Genomic DNA, 17,058 nt, shown 5'->3' with positions numbered 1-17,058 from the left:
TTACAAAGGACTATATTTAATGTGGGGATGGGGAGGTATGTTATGTGATTTAATGGGTTTATTCCTGATGAATGGGATGGGTGGGGGAAGGGTCTTTTTTATATGCATTTGACAATAAATGTTAGAATGTCAAGTGATTTGTACAAATTATCTGATTGAATATTGTACACTTGTTGCAAGAGTTAAAACTGAATAAAGAATTTAAAAAAAAATAAACTGTAGTTTGCATATGGAGACCAACTGAAAGTCAGTCTACCTCCTGCCAAGAAATTTTAATCTGTCACCGAAGAAAAAATCCATCAGGTCTAGAACTGTGGAAATCTTTTTCATTAGTCTGTATTTACAAAAGGACTATGTGAAATTTTGTTATTTTAAAAATGTGGCTGTTGCATCATACTGTTGTATTTTTGATTTTTTAGTAACATGAAAAAGTATTTACCCCCCTACTCAGGTTCTCTTTTTCTAAATTATCATTAGAGCATTTAAACATATTTCAGTAATTTATATATTTTTGTATAATGTTCTATAAATTCCAGGTGGGTAAATAACATATTACACAAAATTTAAAGCTAATTGTTGATTTTCCATATGAAATTATAACATTTTTTTTCACTGGTGCTTTTAAAAATGATGACATCTCCAAGTTTGACACACCCAAACCTGTCAATAGCTTGACTAAACTCTTACATTATGCTTTTTATACATTTTAAAGCAATGCTTTGGCAACTGAAAAAATGCTATTAATGTATACATATTTTCATTGGTAGAATAGAAAAATGAAGCAAACAAAGCAGAGATCATAAAGTGAATACATGCATTTAAAATGATGTTATAGGAAAATTTTAAACTAACTTGAAAGACCTTCAAATGAAATGGAGCGAGATTTAATGAGAGGAAGAACAACCCTGGAATAAGACCTGAACAAAAGGAAATTAAATGTTTCTAATTGTTGGAGATATGATAGAAACATTTAAGAACATAAGAATTGCCACTGCTGGGTCAGACCAGTGGTCCATCATGCCCAGCAATCCGCTCACGCAGAAGCCCTTAGGTCAAAGACCAGTGCCCTGAATCTAGCCATACCTGTGTATGTTCTGGTTCAGCAGGAACTTGTCTAACTTTGTCTTGAATCCCTGGATGGTGTTTTCCCCTATAACAGCCTCCGGAAGAGCATTCCAGTTTTCTACCACTTTCTGGGTGAAGAACTTCCTTACGTTTGTACGGAATCTGTCCCATTTTAACTTTAGAGAGTGCCCTCTCGTTCTCTCTACCTTGGAGAGGGTGAACAACCTGTATTTATCTACTAAGTCTATTCCCTTCATTATCTTGAATGTTTCGATCATGTACCCTCTTTTCAAGGGAGAAGAGGCTCAGATTCTCTAATCTCTCACTGTACAGCAACTCCTCCAGTCCTTAACCATTTTAGTCGCTTTTTTCTGGACCCTCTCGAGTTGTACCATGTCCTTCTTCATGTACAGCGACCAGTGCTGGACGCAGTATTCCAGGTGGGGGCGTACCACGGCATGATAACCTTCTCTGATCCGTTTGTGATCCCCTTCTTAATCATTCCTAGCATTTAGTTCACCCTTTTCGCCGCTGCCGCACATTGCGCAGACGGCTTCATTGACTTGTCGACCAGTACTCCCAAGTCTCTTTCCTGGAGGTGTCTCTCCAAGTACTGCACCGGACATCCTGTATTCGTGCATAAGATTTTTGTTACCGACATGCATCACCTTACACTTATCCACGTTAAACCTCATTTGCCATGTCACGGCCCATTTCTGAGGTAACCCCATGGTTTACAAATTTGCATCCTATGCTCCTAGCCTTGTTTACTGACTATTTAAAACCTTACCTTTTGGCTTTGAGGGCTATCTGCCTCATCTGAGGCACAGTCCTCCTGTGGATCATAGGTAGGGCCTCCTAAAAGCCTTATCCGTTTCTCACACTGCTTCTTGGCTACTGTCAGTTGATTGATGTATCTTTTCATGTTACGGGCTCTCAGGAGGTCAGCCTTCATTGCAGCAGATTCCTTGCCTTTTGTATCTGCAACAGACAACACAGGGTAAGAAGCATCCAGAAACAGAGAAAACAGCAGGGCTCCAGTGTGTGAAGAAAGAAAGGTTTCCTGCAGATTAGTTAGGGGTCTGCAGCTCTGGATAATGAAGAATAAAGGAAAATAAAGTTATATGCTTAGATAATTTCTGCTTACAAACCTCTTGCTTTGTGAATAATAAGATGGCTTTGAATATCCTGAAGACCAAGTTACTATAGCTATAAAGACTATCTTCCTCTAAGGCGTTCTTCTATGATGAGCCTTTGTTAATGATTGCTCTGTAACCAGTTTTGAATGTTGTTGGTCTTTCCATTTTATTATGTATGTATTTTTGCGATTCACCTTGTACAAAGGCGGAATATAAATAATAAACTATAATATGTGAGAACCCTGAGGTTTTAAAGACAGTAGAAGTGACAGGACTGCTAGAGATTAAGACATTTGTGGGTGATTTGGGATTTCAGTTATATTCTCATATAATGAGTCAAAATGTTGTGTGATCGTGGCACCGAGGTACCCCACTCTTCAAACCCAGCAGGCACCCAAAAAGAGGGAGAAAAGTACTCAGACTAATGTAGCAGTATAGAACCAAATGGCACAAATCAAAACTATTTTTGATAATTTCACTGAGTTGAGTGCTGATTGGTTGACTCAGACCGAAGTGAGGTCTGTGTTGGAGGGAGGGCTTTAAGTGCTCTTGTCTGTTTCCTTTGTTCTGGGGCTGGTCTCAGCGTGGCTGCACTTTTCAAGGCTGTATTGTTTGTTTCCCTGATGAGCCAAACATTGGTGAAACAAGGTCGCTTGTTGGAAAGATTGGAGAAAACGTGACAGCGTTGGAGCTCAAGTCGTCTTTTGTCAGCTGAGTCCTTGAACGTGCCTCCGGGTGACTTTGCCCTTTTCTAAACCTGAGCTGTTCTGTGAGGAAGTTTTTGCCAGTGAAAGTATCAAAAGCAGTTTTGATTTGTACCTTTTGGTCCTATACTGCTACATTAGTCTGAGGCTTTTTCGCTTTCTTTTTTGGGTTCATGCTGGGTTTGAAGAGGGGGGTACCTTAGTGCCACGATCACACAGTTTGACTCATTATATGAACATATTATACAGTATGTTGTGTGTCCTCGTATAATTTGTTAACAAATTAGTTATATTCTCATCTCAAAATGATTCAAATAATTTCCTCTGCTCTATGTTGGAAAGCCCCTGAACTATTTAGGGTTGTTCATGGCTCTTATTGGGACATTACACGCTGGTACAATGTACCGGCACCTTTTTTACCTGCTCCCCATCAATCAAGTGTCCTTGGACTGTCATGCAGGTTCTGCATCAATTGATGAGACCCAATGCACAGTCCGGTGGTAGTGGCCAATCAGGAATGCCCTTTTAGGCACCATGTTCAACTGTGTGATCAATCTCAGCTGTCATTTCCTGAGACAAAGGCTTGGTTTGAACAAATGCGCTTATAGCACTGCAAATAACAATGCAGATATTTTTATTTTGTTGGAAGTCGATCCTTCTCTGAATAGTTCGAAATCAGACATTAATTCCTGCATCTTAAGAATCCAAGATTGGGCATTTTCAGTGTGTATGAAATTAAATATTACTAAGACAAAATTATTATGGTTTGGGTCAAAAATTGAGCAGTTGCCTAGCTCAATTTTGTTAGCCTCTGGTGACTCACTGAAAATGGATTTTTCATCTAGAATTTGGGGTTTTATTCTGGATTCTTCACTTTTATTATCTAGTCAAATTAATCATGTTAGTAAAAACTACTTTTTTAGTTTAAAGAAGCTTAGAAGAGTATGTCATCTTTTTTTTAGCAACATTTTGCAGATTTGATTCAGGCCATATCTGTTGGACTATGGAAATTCGCTTTAAGCTTAAGTAAATGTAATTTGAGGAGGCTACAACTTATCCAGAATACAGCGGCTAAACTGATATACTGTAAACATAAATATGATTATGTCACACCTTTATTGAGATCCCTTCACTGGTTTCCTATTTACTGGAGGATCCAATTTAAATGTGCAACTGTAATTTTCAAAATCAGACTTGATATTTTTTTCTCCTTTGGTTCCTGTCTCATTTAATTCACAAGAAATCTCTAATTCTAGGAGCTCTCAGAAATATAAACTTGGCTTTCCCACTGTTAAAGGAATAAAAACTATGGCCAATTTTTGTCAATCATTCTTTTTTTTATTTATAAAAGTTTGGAATGACCTTTCTTCTATAATTAGAGTTCTCTCTCATCTATCCACTTTTCGTAAAGTACAGAAGACATATTTATTTCAGAAATTTACTAATGATCCTTCTTTTTCTAATAATCAATCATAAAAGATAAAATTCTGGCCTAAAAGATATAAGGGCAAATTCTATAAGAAGCACCCAAAAGTTAGATGCCTACTTAGGCACTGTTCAGTGCGATTCAAGTAAAATTGGGTGCTGTTTAATTAATCACGCTGAGCGGCGCCCAAGAAATAGGCCAGCTCTAGGCACAATTAAAAGTTAGGTGCCTGAGTGCTTAAGCACACTTAAGAGCAGCAGCTTTGCAACAAGGCGCCTAATATGTAGCCATGCCCACACCTAACATTGATAGCGCCTATTTTTTTGAAGGCCACCTAAATTTTTAAAGGCACCTTTTTGCAGAATCGCTCTTTCTTGATAGGCACCTACATTTCGATTATTGCTGATTAAAAAGCTTAATTGAGCTTGTTACTCGATTTAGATAGGCACCTATCTAGATGGGCACCTCCGAAATAGATGCCTAACATTAAGCGCCGGTTACAAAATTTGGGCCATAGTTTCTGCTCTAATCTCCTGTATAATTTTATTAATATTTTGTTAACCGAGTCGAGCCCTTCTGTTGGGATGAATCAGTATAAAAAAATCAAAGATTTGATTAGATTAGCTAAGTAATCCTGAATTGTATATCCCTGATTTTGCTTTAAGCTTAGAATCTAACACTTTCCCCTTTCCCTTCAATCTTCTACTCTACTTTCAGCTAGTAAAAAAATAATTTAAAAAATTCCTCTTTTTCTTTACTTTCTTGGGAAGTTTGGTTATCATCTGGTTGGTTCTCTGCTGTCATCAAGAAGGCTTTAGGTACACAGGAGGATGGAGAAATGCATGGAAAAACAAGAGACTATCTAAAATAATAAAACGCTAGCCGCGCATGCGCACTCAACTGCCGTGCTTCTGTTTTCCCTGATCTGTATGTCCATGCAGGAGTGCGCATGCGCGAGTCCCCAGCCTTACTGCTGCCCAGCCGCACTGCTTTCCAGCCGCCAGCGTTGGACTCCCTGCTCTCCAGATCGCGGTGTACAGACCGGTAGGGCACTGGGAGCTAGGGAGAAAGCAAGGGCACAGCCGGAAATGGAAAAACGGCACTACCATGTGAAGTATATTTTTTAAAGTTGATGCGGCGGCTCCTCTCACGATCGCTGCCTGTGTCGGAAGCCTTCTCCGATGCAGGTGCGGCTCATGAGAGGAGCCGCAGCGACTTTAAAATTTAAAAATATACTCCACATGGTAGTGCCGTTTTTCGTTGATGGAGGTCTGCGCGAGCAGGGAGGCGGTGTGGGGCCGTAATTTTGAAGGCTTCTGATGCTGGCGGGGATCGAGAGGAGCCACCGTGACACTTTTAAACAAAAACAAAATTCGCCCGGAGCAGGCCAGACCGCAGGGCGGGCAGTGAAGTGCCGACAAAAAAGTCTCCAGCTGCGAGCTGCTCAATGAGGCAGCCATGCGAGGGAGGCCAACAGAATGAAAAAAAAGGTAACATGCAGGGAGAAGCTGGGCCTGCCTGAGAGGAACGCAATAAGGGAAGGGGAGCCCTTGGAGCAGGATAGACCCCGGGAAGGGAAGGGGGAGGGGCCAAAAGAAGCAGGTCACATCGTGGTAAGAAGAGGGAAGGAGGGTGGGGGAAAATGCTGCTACTGCTGCACAGGGACCTGGAGGGGAAGGGAAATACTGCTGCTGCACAGGGAAGCGGGGGGGAGCGAAATGCTGTTGCTGCTGCACAAGGAAATGCAGGGAAAAAATTACAGACAGCAGGAGGGAGGGAGACAGAAAGAAATGAAGAAAGACACAGGGGCAGGGAGAGGGACAGAAAGACAGAGAAAGGGGGCCAGGGAGAGAGAGAGAGAGACAGTGGGAGGGAGAGAGACAGAAAGAAAGACAGACAGACATATATTCTAGCACCCGTTAATGTAACGGGCTTCAAGACTAGTATTGTAATAACATAAGAATTGCCATACTGGGGCAGACCGAAGGTCCATCAAGCCCAGTATTCTGTTCCCAAGTACCTAGCTAGATCCCAAGTAGTAAAACACATTTTATGCTGCTTATTCTAGGAACATCATCTCAATAATGGCCTATGGATTTCTTTTTTAGGAAATTATCCAAGCTTTTAAAAAAAATCCTACTAACTGATTTCACCACATTCTCCGGCAATGAATTCCAGAATTTAATTACATGATGTGTAAAGAAATATTTTCTCTGGTTTTAGATCTACTAAGTAGCTTCATCGCATGCCCCCTAGTCCCAATATTTTTGGAAAGAGTGAACAAGCGATTCACATCTACCCTTTCCACTCCACTCATTATTTTATAGACCTCTATCATATCACCCCTGAGTCATCTCTTCTCCAAGCTAAAAAGCCCTAGCCACTTTAGCCTTTCCTCAAAGGGAAATCGTCCCATCCCTTTTATCATTTTTGTCGCCCTTCTCTGTACCTTTTCTAATTCCGCTATATCTTTTTTAAGATACAGTTACCAGAACTGCACACAGTATTCAAGTTGCAGCCATACCATAGAGCGATAAGGGCATTATAACATTTTCATCTTTGTTTTCCATTCCTTTCCTGATAATTCCTAACATTCTATTTGCTTTCTTAGCCACTGCACACTGAACTGAGGGTTTCACCCACTTGATGTGCCTTGCTTGATGGAAAATTCTAGAAGTCACCAACAATTGTGTGATTAATTTATCTTTCAAAGAGTAAATTTATGTCTCAGTAAATATACAACTGAATTCAAAGAAAGCTCTGTAGAGTTAATCTATTTAATCTTTATTTCCTTCCAGAATTCTTAAAACACTGGAAAGGACTATTGTGGTATGCACAACTGACTGTGTCCACAATTTCTCCAGCAAAGAGTAAAAGGCCCTGATTCTATAAGATGGTGCCCAAAGTAGAAGACACCATTGAAAATGGAACCTACTAAGTCAATCGAATGAAGGTGTCATTTATATAATCACACCTAGTGGCACCTAACTCAACTTGGGTGTCAGTAGGCATCCTAATGCTAGGCACCGGGATATTAGGCCAGGGTTTTACTGTACACAAGGATTCAACTGGGCATTGTGGTAAACTGAGGAAAATAATCTTTCTAGGTCAAAAAGGTTCAATAATTGGTACGTCTCTTATTTGAAGTTCTTTTATATGTGCAAGTTTATTACTTTAGGGCTCCTTCTACAAAGCTGCAATTGAAGTTTCCTACTGGAATTCTATGAAAGTCAGAGCATTTATCTCGCTGGCCACAGTAAAAACCTCTACCACAGCTTTATAAATGCAGATGGTCGGACCATGGGAAGGGAAGGGTGGGGGCGGCAAGGGACTAAGGGAGCAGTCAAGACCGAGGGATTGGAAAGGGGGGTAAGGGAAACGCTGCTGCTGTACAGGGAAGTGGTGTGGGGTAGGAGGGAATGCTGGTGCTGCTGTGGCTGCTGCACAGGGAAGGTGGGGATTTAAATGCTGCTGTACAGGGAAGTAGTGGCGGGGAGGGAATGCTACTGCACAGAGGGAGGGAATGCTGCTGTGGCTGCTGCACAGGGAAGTGTGGGGGGGAGAGAGACAGATGGATAGAAAGAAAGCCAGACAGCGAGAGGAAGACAGACAGAAAGAAAAGAAGAAAGGCACAGGGGCAGAGAGACACAGAAAGACAGACAGACAAAGGGGGCCAGGGAGAGAGACAGACAAAAAGAAAAACAGTGGGAGGGAGAGAGACACAGAAAGAAAGATAGACTTATATTCTAGTACCCGTTAATGTAACGGGCTAAAATACTAGTTGAAGTAATAACAGGGAAGGGACAGTATAGAGATCTTATAAATAAAATGAGTTGTAAAAGGGGATGGCTATGGTCCGAGTACAGATGGAAGGGGAACCAGGACGGAGGGCAGAGGTCTCTGTACAGACCGAGGCCATCCCCTCAAAGAGGTCTACAGTCTCAACGCAGACAGAAGTAATGGATCAACTGGACGAAAGCCTTTTGATGGAGCTGAAGAGCCTGAGAGAGGAGGTTCAGCGTCTAAGGAGCATCCGAGAAGACGAGACCTTCATCGATGGAGTCATCCAGGAGCTGTCTCAGATCGCTGAACAGGAACCTGACAAGACCACCCTGGGAACACCCAAAGCGTCCAAAACGGCCACCTTGAGACAAACCGCTGGAATGCAGGAAGTGGTTGGGGACGCTGACTCCTGGCAGCTGGTGACTTCCTCCACAGGAAAACGCAGAGGACCTAACTCTGTCTCTTTTTCTCTCACACAGGACAGCTCTACATCGACACCACAAATCGCCCTGAGGAACAGATATCAACTGCTACAGGAAGGTCCAGAGACAGAGGTACAAGAAGATGTTCAGCAGACGATTCCAGCTCCGGAATCAACTGTACGGCTTACCCCTAAGAAGCGCAGAGTGGTGGTCATCGGAGATTCGCTGCTGAGGGGCACCGAGGGACCAATCTGCAGACCAGACCTACAATCAAGAGAGGTCTGCTGTTTGCCAGGGGCCAGGATCTGGGATGTCACTGCTTGCCTTGACAGACTCATCAAGCCCTGAGACCACTTCCCCATGATTCTAATCCACGTCGGAACCAACGACACTGCCAGGAGCACCCCGGACAACATACCTGAAGACTTCAGGGCCCTGGGGGAGAAGCTGAGGAGGATGGATGCGCAGGTAGTCTTCTCCTCGATTCTCCCAGTGAAGGGCAAGGGCAGAGCCAGAGAGGATCGAATACGGAGGGCGAACGACTGGCTGCGAGGATGGTGCAAGGAGATGAGCTTCGGGTTTCTGCACCATGGAGAAGCACTGCAAGGGCTACAGGGACATGACGAGCTACACCTGACCAGAAGAGGGAAGAATGTCCTTGGACACCGTCTAGCCCGCCTTCTCCACAGGGCTTTAAACTAGGTAAGTCGGGGGAGGGTACAGGCATAAACAACATACCTGGCGAACTAAACTGCCAATACTTTTTTGAGGCTGAGGTAAGTAGTCACCAAAATTCTGGGTCGGGGGTGAGTGCACACACTTTCAAGTCGGGAGTAGGGTCACATCATAGTTATGGGTCGCATTGTAATTCTGGGTCTAAGGGGAGTACACACTGTAGTTCTGGGTATATGGGGAATACACATTGTAGTTCTGGGCCTACGGAAAGCACAAATAATGCAAACAATGCTAAAGGTGTTCAAATAGCTCAAGCAGAAATATCCCCATTGAGACGTAACAAAAATACAACATGGAGGGCTATGTACGTCAACGCACACAGTTTAGGAAACAAGATCCTAGAATTGGAAACAGAAATAAGGAATACCGACCTGGATGTGGTGGCGATATCCGAGACCTGGCTCACAGACTCCCACGGGTGGGATATGGTCATACCGGGTTACAACTTGCTTCGCCGGGACAGGGAGGGCAGAATGGGAGGAGGTGTAGCATTATATACTAAAGATGACATTAAGGTCACGAGAATCACAGATGTCCAGTATACTGGGGAATCCCTTTGGGTTAATTTGGCCAGAGGGAAAGACAAATGCTTGTATCTTGGCATAATTTACAGACCCCCAAGACAACAGGATGACCTGGATATGGAAATAATCGGAGATATAGAAAATATCACCTTGCGTGGGGACACAGTATTGCTAGGTGACTTCAACATGCCTGATGTGGATTGGGTTACACTTACCTCTGCTTCCGGCAGCAGCAGGAGGCTATTAAACACTATGAAGGGAGCAAAACTCAGGCAACTGGTGTTGGAACCAACAAGGGATCAGGCAATACTGGACCTGATACTTACCAATGGAGAAAGTGTCACAGAGGTCTCGGTGGGCGACACATTGGCCTCCAGTGACCACAACATGGTATGGTTCAATCTCAGGAAAGGTTTCACTAAATCTACCACACTGACCAAGGTCCTTAAATTCAAGGACACAAATTTCAAAGAAATGGGAGACTTCGTTCACCAGGCGCTACAAAGCCAAGCAGAAACTGATAATGTGGAAGAAATGTGGTCGACTTTGAAAGCCACCATACAAGAAGCAACAAACCGCTATGTTAAATCAGTAAGTAAACGGCGAAGGAACAATAAGCCACAGTGGTTTACTGCGGAGATCTCAGACCTCATCAAGGAGAAGAAAAAAGCATTCATCTCTTACAAAAAATCAGGGAAGCAGGACTCAAGAGCAGACTACCTGACCAAATCAAAAGCCGTCAAAACAGCAGTCAGAGAGGCTAAATTCCACATGGAAGAGTCTCTGGCAAAGAACATCCAGAAGGGAGATAATCCTTCTTCAGGTATATCAGTGACAGAAGAAAAAACTCAGGCGGGATTGTAAGTCTTAGGAATCCAGACGGAGACTATGTGGATAAGGATTCGGAAAAAGCCCAACTATTAAATGAATACTTCTGCTCAGTCTTTACCAGAGAAGCGCCGGGGCTTGGCCCTCAGCTACAGACAAGGGTTGGCTCAGTTGACCCTTTTAGTAACTTTGAGTTTACGCCCAGCAGTGTCTACGGTGAGCTGTCAAAGCTCAAGGTTAACAAAGCAATGGGGCCAGACAACCTGCACCCCAGGGTGCTTAGGGAACTGAGTGATGGCTTGGCGGAGCCACTGTCCGCGCTTTTCAACCTCTCCCTTAGTACAGGCAGCGTCCCGTTGGACTGGAGGACGGCTATCGTCATTCCACTCCACAAGAAAGGCTCAAAGATGGAGACAGAAAACTACAGACCAGTGAGTCTAACATCGATAGTGAGCAAACTAATGGAAACTCTAATCAAACACCAATTGGATAAAATCCTGGATGAAAAGAATCTACGGGATCCCCGACAACATGGATTTACTAAGGGGAGATCATGCCAATCCAACCTGATCAGCTTCTTTGATTGGGTGACGGAGAAGCTGGATATTGGGGAGTCCCTAGACATCGTGTACCTGGACTTTAGCAAAGCATTCGATAGCGTACCACACCGCAGGTTGCTGGGCAAGATGAGTTCTATAGGATTAGGTGACACATTGACGCAATGGGTTGGGAACTGGCTTGGAGGTAGGCTTCAAAGAGTGGTGGTGAATGGCACCCCCTCCGAAATGATGGAGGTGATCAGTGGAGTGCCACAGGGCTCAGTCTTGGGCCCGATCCTATTCAACATCTTTATAAGGGACTTGGCAGAAGGGCTTCGAGGTAAAATAACATTATTCGCCGATGACGCCAAACTAAGTAATGTAGTGGGCAAATGCACAACAGACGAAGATTCAATGCCCGACAACATGATGCACGACCTACTCCTGCTGGAGCGCTGGTCTAGGACATGGCAACTCAACTTCAATGCCAAAAAATGCAAAATTATGCACCTGGGCAGCCAAAATCCATGCAAGTCTTATACCCTTAATGGCGAGATCCTAGCAAAAACGGTAGCAGAACGAGACTTGGGGGTAATCGTCAGTGAGGACATGAAGTCTGCCAATCAAGTGGAGCAGGCTTCATCCAAGGCAAGACAAATAATGGTTGCATATGAAGGGGTTTCGTCAGCCGTAAGGAGGAAGTCATTATGCCATTGTATAGATCCATGGTGAGGCCCCACCTGGAATACTGTGTGCAATTTTGGAGGCCACATTATCGCAAGGATGTGCTGAGACTGGAGTCGGTGCAGAGAATGGCCACCCGGATGGTCTCGGGACTCAAGGATCTTCCATATGAAGAACGGCTTGACAAATTACAGCTATACTCGCTCGAGGAGCGCAGAGAGAGGGGAGACATGATCGAGACGTTCAAGTATCTTACGGGCCGCATCGAGGCGGAGGAAGATATCTTCTTTTTCAAGGGTCCCACGACAACAAGAGGGCATCCGTGGAAAATCAGGGGCGGGAAACTGCGAGGTGACACCAGGAAATTCTTTTTCACTGAAAGAGTGGTTGATCGCTGGAACAGTCTTCCACTACAGGTGATTGAGGCCAGCAGCGTGCATGATTTTAAGGCCAAATGGGATAGACACGTGGGATCTATTCACAGAGAAAGGTAGGGGAGGGTCATTAGGGTGGGCAGACTAGATGGGCCGTGGCCCTTATCTGCCGTCTATTTCTATGTTTCTAATAATAATAATAATAACTTTATTCTTATATACCGCCAGTAATCTTGCGACTTCTAGGCGGTTTACAATAAAAGAAACTGTAAATACAATCAAGAGAAGTTTTACATACAGCGAATTAGAGAGTATAGCAGTGTATATCTCGTACAACGACTAAAAGAGTATAGCAGTGTACATCTGATAACATTAGGATTGTTAACGTTAGTTTGTGTGTTGCAAGGCCAGGAAGTGCCAAGTTGTTTACACAGAAGTAGAAATATTCTGTAAGTTCATAGAGTATTCATATTTGGTGATTAAGGGGTTGGGGTTAACAGTTTGCAAGTTCAGGTAACTGAAGTTTAGAGTAACTGAATATTTAAAGAAGATTCCAGTTATGAATAGGGAGAGTAATATTTGTAAAGTTGGTTATCTTAATGCTAGATCAGTTAAAAATAAGGTAGATATTATTAATGATTTAATATCTGAGGAAAGTTATGGGATTTTGTGTGTGACTGAATCTTGGTTGTTGAAGACTGATGTGGTTGTGGTAATATAATGTTGTCCCCCAGGATATGAGTGGAATTGTTCATGTCGTGATAGGAAAAGGGGAGGTGGGGTAGTAGTATTCTTCAAAAAAGAATTTGAACTTAAAGAAGTGGGGTGCACGGTGTATGAGTTGGAAGAATGTTTGGTGTTAAGAAATGTATGGATGGTTTTGTGTGTAATATATTTGCCACCTAGTATTGCTTGCTCTGAAGGATTTCCTAACATTGAATTTTTATCAAGTTTACCAGTAAATAGGGAACATTTATTTGTGATTGGTGATTTCAATGTTCCACTTGCGCCAGAAGAGGTAAAATCTGCACAGGTGAATAATGAATTTTACTGTATTATGGAAGGTCTGGAATGGTCACAATTCGTGATAGATAGTACCCATAAGGGAGGGAATGTCCTAGATCTTTTGTTCTTGTCTCGTGGTATGAGGGAAAGGTTGGAAGGATCTGTGATGGGTTACAGAAGTTCTCTGGTCAGATCATCATTTACTTACATTTTATTTTGGTAATACTCATCAGAGGAGTGTGTGGTGCAGTGGTTGGATCTACAGCCTCAGCACCCTGGGGTTGTGGGTTCAAACCCCGCGCTGCTCCTTGTGACCCTGGGCAAGTCACTTAATCCTCCATAGCCCCAGGTACGTTAGATAGATTGTGAGCCCGCTGGGACAGATAGGGAAAATGCTTGAGTACCTGATTGTAAAAACCGCTTAGATAACCTTGATAGGCGTAATATAAAATCCTAATAAACTTGAAACTTGAGATGAAAACGGAGGAGAGATTGAAGTGATAAGACCCAAGTTTGAGGTAAACGATTTATCTATGTTGTTGAAACAGAGTTTGAGTGTGGATGACAAACGGTCGGTGAATGAGGATGTATAATTGTGGCATTCATCTTTAATATCTGTGCTGGATGTTGTTGCACCAGAGGATGCGATTATTGATAATAAAAATTCAATACCCTGTCCTTGGAGATCGGAGGCTGTTATTACTGTAAGAAGGGAAGTACGGAGAGCAGAGAGGAAATGGAGAAAAACGAAAGATCAGGATGATAAAGAAGGATTTAGCATCAGATTGTTGGAGTATAGGGCATTATGTGACAATGAATGTAAGATATTTTCGAGAAAGAATTAATAATGCTCAGAATATGTCTCAAGAACTTTTTCGGATGGTTAAATTTCTCTTACAGGGAAAGAATGATTTGTGCAATGAGGAGCAACTAGATGTTAATTATTTACAGAAGAAGTTGGGGGAGTTAGTTCCTAGTGAATCTAAGGGAGGGGGATGTTTGGAGAACGATTCTTTTGAGCCAAGTGTGGTATGGTGATCATTTAAAACAGAAGTAGAGAGCAGAGCTGTCAAGTTATTACACATATTTCACCAACACATGCGGTTTTGGATCCATGTAATTCTGGTATACTTCGGCAGATACCTTTGGTCTTAAGTACTTTTGTTACCTCATTTGTTAATAAATCCCTGGTGGGGGGACAACTTCCCATGGGGTGTAAGAAATCTATAGTTACCCCAATATTAAAGAAAAAAGGATTGGATGTTGAGAACTTGAAAAATCTTCGTCCTATTTCTGTCGTACCTTTCTTGGGTAAGGTGATTGAGAAAGTAATGTTAAACCAACTGAATGACTACATATTACACAATAATTACCTTGATGAATTTCAATTTGGGTTCCATCAGGCACATAGGAACCTTTACAAAGGTGCGCTAGCATTTTTAACGCATGCACCAGATTAGCGCGAGCTATAGCACACTCTAGCCGAAAATCTACCGCCTGCTCAAAAGGAGGCTGAAGCAGCTAGCATGCACACTATTTTGTGTGTCAAGGCCCTAGCGCAGCTTTGTAAAAGGAGTCCATAGTGTAGAATTGTTACTGCTCTGTGTGATGGGAGGGAATTGATAAACGGAAGAAATATCTTATGATATTACTTGATGTATCAGGTGCATTTGACACAGTAAATTTGGATACATTGCTGTTGAAATTGAAGCATTTAGGTTTAGCAGGGGAGGTTTTGCATTGGTTTGCATCCTAGAGCTTTGCGAGTAAAGAGTGGGCAATCTGTTTCCAGAATTGTGGAGGTTAAAAGGGGAGTACCTCAGGGTTCTGCTCTTTCTGCAATTCTGTTTAATATTTATATGTCTACTTTGGGGGCAAAGTTTCCAAGATGGGAGTGCAATACTGAATACACACCGATGATATTTTATTCTTTTTTCCAGTGAGCGATGCACTCATTGCTGAGCAATGCCTCAGTGATATATGGAAATGATTATGGGATGGATGGATGAACATGATCTGAAATTAAATGTTAACAAAACAGAGGTGATGGTGGTGAAAAGTCAAAGGGATAACTTTGAGTTAGAAAGTGTTGATGTGATGGCTGAGAAACTGTTAGTCAAAAAAAAGATGACGGTATTCTGCCCTGAGCTGATATTTGAACTTGACTGTAACAAGTACTACTCTTTGCCGCCCACCGGTGATATCATTGTGAGCACAGAGGTGAAGAGCAGAGCCTGCACACTGATTCAGGACTTGTCTATTGCTGGAGGGTGTCTGTGAGGATTGCCTTGCTCAGGAAAGTGTTTTTTCTTCTGCCCTGGTATCAAACTGTGTTTTCTGTTAGTTTTTAATATTGTCTTAGTATCGCTCATGAGTTATGTTGGGTATGCTTGTTTTAATATCTGATTTTAAACTGATTGTTGGAAGGTTTTTAAATTTAAAGAATCATGGATTCAATGTTATGGATATTATGTTTATTACTTATTTCAAATTTTAACTTAACATGCTCAACTACTATTTCTCTTTCCAACCCACTGGAACATTGTCTGAGCAATAACATCTGCTTAGGCCAGAGAATTCCAGTAATTGTTGGAAACAGAAAAAAATCATTGCAGGAGACCAATCTTAGGTAGAAATCAGAATGTACGTAGGCCTGTTTTATTATCTAATAGAAAATCTGATCTGTATATCGAATCCCTCACTCCAGTACCTGTATTTTATTATAATGCGAGATCTGTGGGCAATAAGCAACATATTATTAAGGAATTACTTTCGGATAATGACCCAGGTTTAATGTTTATCACTGAGACTTGGATGGATCAAAGCAATTTTTTTTTTTTTTTTACTCAAAATGAGCTCTGTCCACAAGGTTTTAACAGTATTTTTACTTCAAGGAGAGAGAAACGGGGCAGGGGATTAGGATTGATTTTTAGATTTTTTTTTAATGTTCTGCTTATTGATAAAGCCTGCTACCCTGAATTGGAATATATAATAATAATAATAATAACAGCTTATATACCGCAATACCGTGAAGTTCTATGCGGTTTACAAAAGATTAAGCAAAGGTACAAATTGACTGACTTCAAGAGGGGAAGAAGAAAGAGAAGTAATTAGACAGGAAATTCATTGTTGAGGAGAAAAGTGATCAAAAGGACAGTAGGTCGCTATTGAGAGGAAAGAGATAAGTGGTTCAGTTGTCAAGATGTTTTAGGAACAGGTGTGTTTTTAGACGTTTCCTAAATACCTCATAATTAGAGGGCGAAAGTAATTGTTCTAGGTCTTTACCCCATAATGCTGCTTGCTGTGAGAGAAGGAATTCATGGTGTTTTTTCAGTTTGCAACCTCTCATTGGGGGGGAAACGAAGTTGGAATGTGAACTTCTCTTGTGTCTGTTGGTTGAGAAGGAGAAAAGGTCAGTAATGTATTTGGGGGCAAGTCCGTGTAATGCTTTAAAGCAGAAACAGGCAAATTTGAACTTTACGCGTGCCTTCATCGGCAGCCAATGTAGCTGCCGGTAGTAGAGTGTCACGTGGTCAAATTTTTTTAGTCCAAAGATTAGTCTGACTGCCGCATTCTGCAACAGTTGTAGGTGTCGCATATTTTTTTGGGAAATTGCCAAATAGGCGATGTTACAGTAGTCAAGCAGGCTTAGTACGAGGGATTGGACTAAGATTCTAAAAACCGATGTAACAAAATAAGCTTTAAGGGATCTGAGTTTCCAGAGAGTGAAAAATCCCTTTCTGATTAAGGAATCTACTTGGTCTTTCATGGTTAGGCAGTGATCCAGAGTTACACCTAGTATCTTTATGGAGGGCTGGATAGGGTAACTA

The 17,058-nt window shown here is 42.2% G+C and overlaps 1 protein-coding gene across 6 annotated transcripts in view; it reads right to left on the bottom strand.

Moving 5' to 3' along the window:
• The window catches only part of SNX25 (sorting nexin 25), a 421,363-nt gene that overhangs the window by 210,141 nt on the left and 194,164 nt on the right, over positions 1-17,058 (bottom strand). For all 6 annotated transcript variants that reach the window (XM_033943506.1, XM_033943498.1, XM_033943491.1 and 3 more), the window contains exon 7: positions 1,856-2,046. In XM_033943506.1, coding sequence (XP_033799397.1) covers positions 1,856-2,046 — 191 coding nt within the window. The remainder of the gene's footprint in view (positions 1-1,855; positions 2,047-17,058) is intronic.

This window comes from Geotrypetes seraphini, chromosome 1, assembly GCF_902459505.1.
Source record: "Geotrypetes seraphini chromosome 1, aGeoSer1.1, whole genome shotgun sequence".
Taxonomy (NCBI): domain Eukaryota; kingdom Metazoa; phylum Chordata; class Amphibia; order Gymnophiona; family Dermophiidae; genus Geotrypetes; species Geotrypetes seraphini.
Note: the sequence above shows the minus strand (reverse complement) of the source record. Positions and strands in the feature narration are given on the sequence as shown.